The following is a 12,166-nucleotide window of genomic DNA, read 5'->3' as shown; positions in this document are numbered from 1 at the left end:
CTGCCTGGGTGTGGAAAAGAGGGAGGCTGGTATTGTCCATGGTGGCCTGCAGCTTGTTCTGTGTGCATCTCTCCACCACCATTTTATACCTAGGAATTATACCAAGGAGCTTGTCTCTTTTTCTTTTATTATGTTCTTTTTTAGAGGGACGATGGAGTCTAGTTGTCGAGTCATTCGCAGGGAGTATGCAGCACTATCGACCAGATAATTTGGCAGGGGCTAAGATTAACATAGGGGTCTTCTATTGTATTGAGACACGACATTAGCTTAAATGATGATGGAACCACTTCTTTAAATTTGGCAACAGGACTATCAGATCTAGTGAAGACATTTTTATCAAATGTCACATAGTCCAGTAATTGTCTGTGGTTGGGTGCCCTACTTTGGGTACCAGAACTAGACATGATGTTTTCCGCAGAACTGGAACCCTCCCTGTTTCTAAGTTCAGGTTTAAGATCCTCTGGAGAGGCTCTGCTGTTTGGGCTGCACAAACCTTACACAGTCTTGGACACACGCTATCCAGGCCAGCTGCTTCTCCTGGAACCTCTCGAGCTCTGCCCTCACCTCGTCTGTTGTGAGGGACAGGGAGGGCCCCGGTGACAGAGGAGCGTTGGGGCTACGAAGGAGTGGAGGAGATGGTGGAGGGAGGGTGGCTACCACTGAAGGGGTGGAAGAGGGGATGGGTGAGGCAGTGCCATCATGGGCTTGGCAGACATTGACCACCATGTCAAACCTACTGTAGAACTGGTTTAACTCATTGGCCCTGGACTCATCACCCGCTGTTGCCTCAGTGTTCTTCTGCTTGTAGCCAATGATCCTCGTACCCCTGCACACCTCTCTGGTGTTGTTGTGCTGCTGCTTTCTCTTCACTTTCCTTTTCTAGACTTCCTTGGCCTGCTTTAGACTCCTCTTGAGCTCTGGTTGGACTTGAGCCTCTCTTTGCTTCCATCCCTAAGGCCTCCCTTTTTCTGGTTGAGTGTCTTAATATCACTGGTGATCCAGGGTTTATTATTGGGAAAACAGCACAGTCCTTGCTGGTATAAATGTGTCACTACAGAAGTTAATGTAGTCCGTAGTGCAGTCAACCATTCTGTCAATGCCAGTGTGTGGGTTATTGTTATTTTCCTGTGACCCCAGCAGTACATCCCAATCTGTGCACTCAAAGCAGGTCCTGAGAGGCTCTCTGGCCTTTGTTGTGGGTGGTTGCAGGCTGCCTCAGTACACAGAGTTTGTAGGAAGACTTAAGAAAGGCCAGATTGTGATCTGATCTGCCAAGTGGTGGAAGGGCTGAAGTAGTGTATGCCTCCTTGGTATTTGCATAAAGCAGATCAAGCGTTCTGTTTTCACTTGTGGGACAGTCAACGTACTGTGTAAAACCAGTCAGATGGAAGGCGATTAAAATCTCCTGATATCACGATAAATGCTGGGTCTGTATCTTCGCAACAGCTTTGTGGATTATGTCACAGCCCAGCTCGAGGTTGAATGTAAACAACAATGGCGACGATGTGAGAAAACTCAGTTCAATATCCTGACAGCAGATCTTCTCCTTTGCAGTGATGTGACCAGGGTTGCACCATCTGTTGTTCACAAACAAAATCAGTCCTCCCCTTTATTCTTTCCTCTCGCTCTGGTGTCTCTGTCTTCTTATACCAACGTGAAGTCGGGTAGATCCACACAGGAGTCAGAGATGTTATCGTTCAGCCAGCTCTCCATAAAACACATTTCACCATGAGCACCAATCAGAGGCTACCCCTCTTACTTTGTAAGGACAAATATTAGCTAACCTAATGCTACGTGAATAGAGGGTTGGCTACATAGTTACCAATGTGCTAACACACCAGCAGAGCTCAGAGCAATAACCTAATGCACAGCAGACCGTTGAACAGGTAGATCCTTGCTGCTGTTCACTCCTTTGCAGTCAGGAGTCACTTCAATCACTTCACTGACACATTGACTGACCTCTGGTCTGCTGTTCAGAGAAAATGAAGTCCTTGCAGGACTCCAGTTACTGCTTCAAAACAAATCTGGTTATTGACTCATACATCCTGTCTCAGGTCATATTTTCTCTTTTTTCTTTTTTTTTTTTTCTTTATAAAATTACATGTTTTTTCTCATGACATTACAGCTTTTTTCATCAGTTGAACCAAAGATAGATAATAACATGTGCTAAATAAATGTTTCTTAATTATGGACAGCATCAGTTTGGTCAATGATCTGCAAGTCATTGTGACACAAATCCCTGTTTTTGTCTTCATTCTCAGCTACACCTTTTTCATTACAGTCTGAAAGTCAGTGTCACCCTCCATGCTATTCTAAGAAGTCCCTCACTTGGAATAGCAACTAACTCCAAGAGGAGCAATCTCGAACCAGCTGAACCAGATGAACTTCATCATCAGTGAAGAGCACAAATACACACTTGAGGCCACCAAACAGGACACTACACTTATCCCCTCTTACTGACTCTTTTTGAGACTTTATGAACTTAAAGCAGGTATGACTAATATTTTTAGAACAATGTATCAAATGACAGCGTGAAAGCGGTCACTTATGGAACTTTTCCATTACACAGTTTTAGCACTATTTGCCTCTACTCAACTTGACTCTACACGGTTTCGGTCGTTTTCCATTACAATTGAGTACCACCTCAACGTGGGTGGGTCCAGTGACGTCATTTGTATACGACACAAACACAACACAACTAAGGACATCGAGGCGATGTTATACCTGCTGCTCGGTCTGTGGCTTTTTGTCAGACTCCAGGTACCACACACGCAAGGTAGTACCATTAAGAATAAACCAAAACCATTAAGAATAAGTTTTGATCCTTCATTTTTATTTTAATATTAAACATAGTGCAAGAAAAAATAGGAAAAAACACTAAAAATTATTTTAAGAAACGGGTGTATTACAAGTAGTGTTGATTAAGAACAGTCATTGAAAAGAGAAACTGATGAGTGAACACAAAATGGGTACATACATAGATGGCCTAACAGTTGAATACTTCATTAAAACTAACAAACATTATGTTCATTAATAAATGGCTTATGGAACAGCAACAATATAATGTCGTAAAGAATTGAAATGAGTGCTACATGTAGAACGTAGGGGTTGCGTACAGCACATAGGGGTTGAGTTTACAGTCTGCTGATGCAAAGCTGTTGGTCTCATGGGCTTGGCGGCGGTAGTACCTGCGGAGGACAGGACTCCCGGGGTGGCATTGTCTCACATGGAGGAAGTACTCATCAGGACGGTTTGAGGTGTAACCACAATCCTCACACACAAAGATCTTGGAGCGCCTTTGGCGGTAGGCATACTGTTGGTGAACGCCATGAATCTTCCTCATATGAGACTCCAGAGAGCAACGCTGTGTGAAGGCTTTCTCACACAGCTCACACTTGTAGGGACGGATACCTACAGCAAAGGGAGACAAAAGAGTCTTTTTTCCTGTGCACATTTGTGTGGATGTAGTTATACATTGTTTGGCATTAGTGGCTTTACAGTTGTGTGACAAATCTTGCAAGTAAGGCAGCAGTTGTTTGGGAACATTGTTTAAAAACAAGTTAAGTGCGACATGCCTAAAAAAGCTTATAAGGATTTGATTGTTAATTTCAAAAATGTGTTATTTATTGTTATTCTTTAATAGTCTGACTGCAGATTTGTTTCAGAAGGATGCATTTCATTTGGCTGCTTTTAGGCTTTGAACTGATTATAGCTGTAAGCAGTGGTAGAATGTTACTAGGTACCTTTACTCAAGTACTGCACTGAAGTACAATTTTTGGTATTTTTTGCTACATTTATTTCACAGCTATAGTTCATTAACATTATAATTATATATAATTATATCAAATACAATGCATTCTTCATATAGTAAATCACACTATCCATTACATAAAGTAATATGTTAAATATTTAGGTTCTTTTTTCATTTTGGCATGTAAAGCATCTTTGAGTATCATCAAGTGTTGAGTCAATAAAATATATCGTTATGAAAGAAGTTAAAATGAAAATGACCATGTTAATCAGCTACAACGTTAAAATACTGCTGACACAACACAGCATCAGTAATAATAGTCTAATAATGGGCAGCATGGTGGTGCTGTGGTTAGCACTGTTGCCTCACAGCAAGAAGGTCCCGGGTTCGAATCCCGGTTTGAACCCGGGGTGTTTCTGTGTGGAGTTTGCATGTTCTCCCCATGCTAGCGTGGGTTCTCTCCGGGTACTCCGGCTTCCTCCCACAATCCAAAGACATGCACATTAGGTTAATTGGTAACTGTAAATTGCCCGTAGGTGTGAGTGTGAGAGTGAAAGGTCTGTCTCTGTCTCTATATGTCTATATGTCTCTGCGATTGGCTGGCGACCAGTCCAGGGTGTACCCCGCCTCTCGCCCGAAGTCAGCTGGGATAGGCTCCAGCTCCCCCCGTGACCCTGACGGATAAGCGGTATAGAAAATGGATGGATGGATAATATAATAATCAAATAATTTAACCCTTGTATGGTGTTCAGCTTTGTGGACCCGATTTCATCCGTTTTCATGTTTTTTATCAAAAGAAAAACTATACCATTAATCATTTTTTCAAACTCAGACTCATCAATATGAGCCAAGGCCAATGAGGCTGAGTTTGAAAAAATAATTAATCGTATAATTTTTCTCTTGATAAAAAAATGAAAACGGGTCCCACAGACCCGAACACCATACAAGGGTCAAGACTGATAAGAGCCACTTTACATAATAAGTACACCTTGCTGTTTATGCATCTGTACCCTTACTTGACATGTTGAAGACACTCTTCTTGTAACAGGGTATTTTATTTTGAAGTTCTGATGCATGTGCAGCAGACATAATTTCCACAATTCCTACGTGTGTGTATGTGTGTGTGTGGGTGAGAGAGGATTTAATTCCTGACCTGTGTGTGTTCGCATATGCCTCTTGAGGTCAAAGGTATCGTTGAATCCTTTGCCACAGAATCGACAGGGATGTCTCTTCACCAGGCTGTGGCACTTCAGGTGGCGAGTCAGCATGCGCTGCAGAGGGAATATCTTGTGGCACACCGAGCACATATAGTCACCTGAGCTGGGAGAGGTACGGGCACGGGGCTGGAAGAGGCAGACAAGTTCACAAACCTGCTTCGTATGACAAAATGATTGCTTCTTTTACTTTCAGAGAAAAATGTGTAGTCTAAACCATTGTTAATATACAGTAAAAGTGCCAATCATTCCTATGGTATTCAGTATTCACCTTCTTGTTTGAACATTATGTATTGCCTTTGATACCACTGGCAGTTTCATCTGAATGTCATAGCCTGCTTGGTAGTCAAGCCATTCCTGCTTATCTAGCACCATTGCTCTTACAAATAGTTACTGGTCACAACCCGAAAACGTCTGATCCAAAGCACCTTTAATCCAATCCTCACTTAAGCAAAGGAAATATACTCTACAGCATGACCCAGCTTTGTATCTACAATGTATTTCTCATACTCATATCACTTTCCTAGCTCATCCTCTGGCCTGCGTGTTCTTGCATAAGATAATCTTCTTGCCTCTGAATCTCCTCTACAACCAGTTACCTTCCTCCACCTGCTGTTGATTTGCCCCATGAAGGTTGTGCTATGCTCAGTCCATCCATGCTGTTACTGCCTTAAAATATCCTTTTGTCTAAGTTCTGTACACCATCTTATGTCCCTACACTCTGTCAGCATCCTTTCCAGCCTTTGCACATTTAAACTCCTCTGTTAAACTGGTTACAGAGCAATATAAAACCCTTTGTATACAGGGCTACCTTGCTGAGGCAGCATAGGGCTCCCAGCTTCAACATCATACATTGTAAGGGGCCATAGCAATAGTGGAAGCCGACCAGCGCTGCAGTTTAAGTTTACATGGAAAGCCATATGTCTCAATGCTCTTAATGCTGTCCACTACAATTAATAGTAGGTTCCTTATCACTAAGAGCGGCTTCATACCACTTACCTAAACTATATAAAACCTCTTACTATGTGGACACCCTCAATGATGAGAGCCCCCTGGATCTGAACATTTGCACAGGCGTCTGTGTTACATTCCGCCTGTAACACGGCTTTAAAACCCATAAGACCCAGAAGAAGAAGTCTTCATCGGATTTCTATATCCAGACAGTTAGATGTAAAGAACACTTTATTCCGCAAGACCCTCCAAAACTCATCCCAACCCTGTGGCCTTCACAGCTATATTCAAAAAATATTCTCATCATCTGCCATTAAAATGATGAACAAGCTATGAAGGAATTAATACTTGCACTTTACAGTTAAACTGCATTATGTGCTAATGCATGTTTATACTTAGTTTTCTTTGAATGCTATGTGTATTTTTGTCTCATGTATGATTTTTTTCCATGTGTACCTGCAAGAGTGTCAAAGACACATTTCCATTGTTTTGTGATGGACAATAAAGTCTTTCTGATTCTAATTCTGCTCCTTTGCCAGTCCATCCGCTGGACAATGTTGCTTTTATATTAAAGGAGTGATACTATACTTATACTAAACTAAATCTGACCTTACCTTTGTTCCTCTGACAAGCGCCAGTGTACCAGGATGGTAGAAGGAGCCCTTGAGCGTCAGTGAGGACCAGTCTGGCCTGGCGTCAGCCCCTTGTCTTCCTAAAGATACTGGCACACTCATTCCTGCTGCTGTCCCACATTCCAAGTTGGCTACTGGCCGAGCCACAGTGGCAGGCTGCTGGGTGTCAGGACTGCAGGATATCTGCTCCTCAGCATTTTCACTCCCTAAAAAGAAACTCTTCTTTACTTCAAAAGGCTTAAAATGTATTGAAAATAAAATAAATTTGTATACTGAAAATAAATTTGCTTACTATTTACTTTACTTGAAATTCTTACCTGCTGTTTTATCTTCTTTCCACTGAAGTTGTTCTGGTTCCTTCCATTGCCACGCTCTGCATGCCCCACGTTTCTTTTTCACAAGGAAAGATCTTGGCATCTTTTGAGTTCTCTTATTCCTTGTTTTCTTCCACCTCCGTTTACTTCTCTTTTAACTGACCTTCAACCTCTGATCCAACCCTCAACCTCTGATTCAAATGTTGCGCCGCTTTTAGTTTTTGATCTGTTATGCATAAACCTAGATATCACCTCACTTCCAATCCTTGAATCCAACTCTCATACCTCAGCGACTCGCAGGTAGATTATCCCAGCAAAATCACAGCGCTCATTTCAATAACACTCTCCAGGAAGAGTGGTAATGGTTTCGAGCTATAGAGAAGGGGGGGGCTTAGTGTTTTTACTGGTGCACACCTGTGTTGACTGTGCGCGTGCGCCATTTTAACTGGTCCCCCGCTGGTTTTGCATGTCAGGTAGTGAGAATCCGGCAAGCTTCGCATTCAAGTGGACCTTAGAATGCAAATTTTTGCCCCTACCAAGCCCTGGCCCCAGACAAAGGGCACGGTCTGAGTAACAGGAGCAAGCACAGAGGAGCCACAGCCTTAACTGCTAGGTAAATCAGCCCTTTCTCTTTTTTTGGCCTTTTCTATTGCAATTGTTTGGTGGGATTACAGAGCTTCCAAAAATGTACACAAAGGCCATTCACATACAGAGAAGATGTCAAGCACTTGCTGTCTGTTGATTGTGTTCTTTGCAAACAGTAACTACACATACATGATGGCACTTTCTATCTTGTTGTGCTGTTATTCTCGCCATTTACATAGTGCATGCTGGGATAGGCAACTGCTCCTGCAACCCTGAACAGAAAAAGGTGAAATGGATGGAAACTGAATGGATGGAATAATTACAATATCCCAGCAAATCTCCAGCATGCTTATATTACTTTTATTTCCATTGAGCAATTCTGCTAATGAACAGTAATTTTTGAAAGTAAACTGCAGAGCCGTCTCTAATTGTCTGCACAGTCCGTGTATGCTGAAGAGGAAAATGAACTGCGTGCATCTTATTTCACTGGACTCTGCATGGCAAATACAAATGCAGCCAGAGACGAAACCCCATGCAAATAGCAATAGAGGTCACTTCAAGAACTTCAGGAGGATCATGTTGTACAAACTGTACAGTAGTATAAACACACCTCAGTCCTGCCTTACTGCTACATTTAGCCATTTTTATGATGCATGGTTCGATCCCCGGCTGCTCTGGGTCAGCACGTCCAAGTGTCCTTTGGCAAGACACTGAACCGAAACTTGCTGTGTGAATGTGTGTGAAAGAATAGTCTCTTCCAATTTAGATTCCTCCTGAATGAATGATGAGTGAATGGGTGAATGAGGATGTGTGAATGAGGATTTGAGTAGTTGAAATGAGTAGAAAGGCGCAATACAAATACAGACCATTTGCAGTTCATTGCATTTGGGTTTTCACATATAATCACATTTGCATTTGTGATGTAAAGTTCACATAATTTCCATACGCAGATTTTCTGGACAAAATATCAAATATCCACTCTGTTTTGCATGAATCAGAATTGATTGAAGAATGTAGGACAAGTGTAAAGTATTTATTTGTTGAGTTTCTGAGGAGGGAAAGTAAGAAAGAAAGAAAGAACTTCATGATATTCCTTTTTTTTTTTTTTTTTTTTACATGTGTCACTATCTTCAGTTCAAGTAATTAAATGGTCCCTTAGTTGATAAATCTCCATGTGATGATATGGGTTGACATTGTGTCAGCATCTCCTAAATGCCTGCAGGACGAAACTGTGTGCTGCAGCCTTCAGCAGCTGCACTCTAACTGTATGCAAAGCCCCTGACTGTGTGCTGCAGCATGGAAATTAAATGGTAAAAAAGGTAGCTCCACTTTACTTCATACTAGACAAAAAACTGACCCTTCAAGTGCCACCTGGCTAATATCAAGCTATTTGTCCACTAAACACAGTGAGCTAACCATGATGACCAAACTGGATGTCTTTTCAGTAAATACTGCTTGTGATTACACTGACAGATTCAATATGATATTTTTCCTCAGATGAGAGCTTCCTGATAACTGAAGAGCCCAAAACGAGCTCTTGCCCAGTTATGCTTTAATCACAACTGTGAATACTGTTAATATGCTTAAAGCTGTCTTGCAAAGGCTGATAAAGCTTTGTTTAATCAAAAATAAGCTTTCCTCCAGCGTCTACAATGGCCTGACTGACTTTTTCTCTTTTTTGTTTTGCTTCAGGTAAATGACCAGTCTGAACATGAACACAAGAGGCAATGTTTAACTGGTGATGTGCTCGTTGGCCACACCCTGGTTGTCTCTTTCAGTCAGACAGATGAAGGCTTGTGTGTGTGTGAACTTGCTGCTCCTTTTGCTATTGCTGCTACTAAAACTACACATTACCACTCAGTAACAACTTAACAACTAACACAGGAGCTTTGTAACAACATCATGCAGTTGTACAGTTTATACAGTTACAAAGGGATTACATAGAGCCCACTACAGACAGTTTCACTTGAGGAAAAGTACCAAAATATCCATAGATACTTTTCAAATTCATTATTTTCACCTAAATATGGCCATATGAACAGTTTCTGTTCATTGCTCACTATTTGAGCTGTCTGCATTGATTGCTTGTCTGTCTATATATCAAGGATTAAAACATTCAAAGATATATTTTGTCATACAGTTTTTGCAGGTCACCACACTGACTCCATCAAATTCTGGACATCAGTTGGGCCCCAGCCAGTTCCCCCACTGTTTCTCAGGCAGTGAATATCCTGATACAACTGCTGCAGCAACTATTTACAAAACATATGATACTATTATTGTGCTTGTATTAAAGTTCTCTGAAATCAGGTTTGAATTGAATATTTTAATGAGATTTTAGATTAGAATCTAACCTCAGTCCATAAACATGCACCTCAATCCCAAGGAACTCTGATGTAGAAAACGTAAACCCATAAGGCAGGGGAAAATGTGAAAATCACAAAATGCTGTAGAGGAAGTAATATAAGACTTAAGCACAAAATAGATACACTACTCACAAAAAGCTAGGGATATTCGACTTTCAGGTGAAATATATGAAAAATGTAAAAAGTTAATGTGACAGTGATATTATATCATGAAAGTAGGGCATTTAAGTAGAAGCATGCAATGGTAATTTCTTCATCTTAAACAATTTATTTGAAGAAAAGCTAACAACAGTGGTAGGTATACCACAACAAAAAATTTCGGTGTCTCAATAAATTTGGATGTGGCCAAAGGACGTCCACTCCTCTCCTTTCTGTGACTCTTCCAGTCACTCTGTATCACTGTCACAACCTCCTGATGACACTCTGTGACCCTCTAAGCTCAGTGAACACCTCCGTCTGAGGACTTCCTGTTTGAAGCCTCCAGTGTTGAGGTGCTGTTGATCAATTGTTAGGTGTCATCTTGGTCTCATGATGTCAGAATGTGAACAGCATGATGAGGTGGACTGTTTAAATACCAATTCTAACTGAAGCAGGAAATGTTTTGGTCGATTCATGGATCAAACCTGTTGTGAATTTTGCTGTTAAGCTTCTTGTTAGAGAACAGCAACTTGTGCAAAAAGTACTGAGACACTGAACAGTTGGACATGTGCATTCAAAGGTTTAGAGAAGGTCACATTAAGTTCACCTGGAAAGTTTAGAATGCATTTTAGGTTCATCCTGAAATTTCACCTGAAAGCCGAATATCCCTAACTTTTTGTGAGTAGTGTATGTTCTGTCCTAATCCAAACAAGTATTATCAAGCTATTAAAATAGCCTTGATTTGACCTGATCCTGAAGTACCTACACCCCTGGATAAGATGATTCAACCTTTCAAAGTTCAGGAGGTACTTTATATGCCAAGCTGATGAATTAATTTATGTTTCTAATGAGTGTTGATGGCTCTGGACCTTTTGGTCTGGTTTCCTCATAGCAACACATGATACCGATCTGTATTTAGTAATACGTCTTATTTTCCAGTGGGTGGGGTGCCTGTGTCACAGGTGGTATTTACTTTGGGTCCATTTTACAGGCGTTCATGATTGTGTCTGTTTAGGTTGAGTTGCCTAGAGCCAAAAATAAAAGCATGACTAGACAAGGACCCCTGCCGGTGGAACTAACCAGAAGCCTATGTCAAAGCACCTCAATACAAAACCATGCAGAAAACCATGCAGAAGTGACACCTGGCTATGAGGTGTAAAAAGCAAATACTGTGGAAGTCACACTCTTATTGTTCAGCTCCCCTCCCCTGTTATGCGGAACTGAACTGGCTGAACCCACAATACAGACGAACACAGACAATGGTAGGAGACTTGGTTTATTTGCAACAGGGCAGGAGGTAGTAGCTGGGTAAGGGCAGGCTGGCAGAGTGAGGGACTGGACCATGGTGGAGACCAGGGGGAGCAGGCTGAAGAAGAGGGAGCAGGGCCAGAGTGGAGCAGAGACCTGGGGGAGCAAACCGGAGAGGGAGACTGGACCGAGACAAGGGACAAATGCAAAAGCTAGCGCTAGAAAATCTGGAGAAAATGAGCCGTCCCCATACGGGAACGGACAATCTGGCAGTGAGCGAGAGAGTGAACAGGGCTTATAAAGACAGGGGAGGAGTAGGTGGCTGAATTACTGATGAGGAACAGGTGTGTGGGTGGATAACCGGGAGTAACCCTCCTGACTCCACTCCGGCGACAGACAGGGGGAGACAAAAACACACAAGAGGGAGAGAGACAGCAGGATCATGACATCCCCTGTGTGAGCTGTGTTCAGTATATTTCTCGGGAATTGAACACAACTTGATTAGGAAGCCAAACCAGACAGTGTAGATCACATGTACTATCATCTCATCTGTGCTCTTCTGGGAGTTTTGTTTACCACTTCACTACTTTAGTTCTATAACCTACATTTGGTACATTTTGCTTGTCATTAATTTCATACTGCTGGACATGTGGACTTGCTGATCATAAGGGAATGCTTCCGGATGAGCATGTTTCATGGTAATAGCAGGGGATGCTGCATGCAGGGCTGATTCTCTATAAGATGATGATTTTAGTACCAGTGTTGAGTGATAACATGATGCTAGTTATTATGTTGCATAGTACAGTCCCAGAAACACAGACACTGTCTGTTCTCAGTGAATGACAATGTTAATGAGATTTAAGGTCCTTTTTTTGCTTTTTCACATATCTGTTTCATCAGAGCCATCAGACGCTCTATAGTTCCAATGCCAGCTCTTGTCAGAGGTACACCCCCCCCAAAACTAAAA

At 41.9% G+C, this 12,166-nt stretch overlaps 1 protein-coding gene across 1 annotated transcript; it reads right to left on the bottom strand.

Annotated features, from left to right (window-relative positions):
* Window positions 1–3,088: 3,088 nt before the first annotated feature.
* On the bottom strand, window positions 3,089–6,965 carry LOC139213493 (putative transcription factor ovo-like protein 3). Its single transcript, XM_070844204.1, has 4 exons — window positions 6,866–6,965; window positions 6,531–6,754; window positions 4,905–5,094; window positions 3,089–3,411 (listed from the first exon to the last, which is right to left on the bottom strand). The coding sequence occupies exons 1-4, from the start codon at window positions 6,963–6,965 to the stop codon at window positions 3,089–3,091; spliced, it is 837 nt and encodes a 278-aa protein (XP_070700305.1).
* Between the last annotated feature and the right edge of the window lie 5,201 nt (window positions 6,966–12,166).

Source organism: Pempheris klunzingeri, chromosome 14 (genome assembly GCF_042242105.1).
Source record: "Pempheris klunzingeri isolate RE-2024b chromosome 14, fPemKlu1.hap1, whole genome shotgun sequence".
NCBI classification, from domain to species: Eukaryota; Metazoa; Chordata; class Actinopteri; order Acropomatiformes; family Pempheridae; genus Pempheris; species Pempheris klunzingeri.
Note: the sequence above shows the minus strand (reverse complement) of the source record. Positions and strands in the feature narration are given on the sequence as shown.

What these genes read in the sequence shown, in the direction of transcription:
- LOC139213493 (XM_070844204.1), bottom strand. Translation starts at nt 6,965, where the DNA reads ATGCCAAGATCTTTCCTTGTGAAAAAGAAACGTGGGGCATGCAGAGCG. An exon ending in GAAAGAAGATAAAACAGCAG is followed by an intron (nt 6,755 to 6,865) that starts GTAAGAATTTCA and finishes GTTTCTTTTTAG; the next exon opens with GGAGTGAAAATGCTGAGGAG. An exon ending in CGCTTGTCAGAGGAACAAAG is followed by an intron (nt 5,095 to 6,530) that starts GTAAGGTCAGAT and finishes TGCCTCTTCCAG; the next exon opens with CCCCGTGCCCGTACCTCTCC.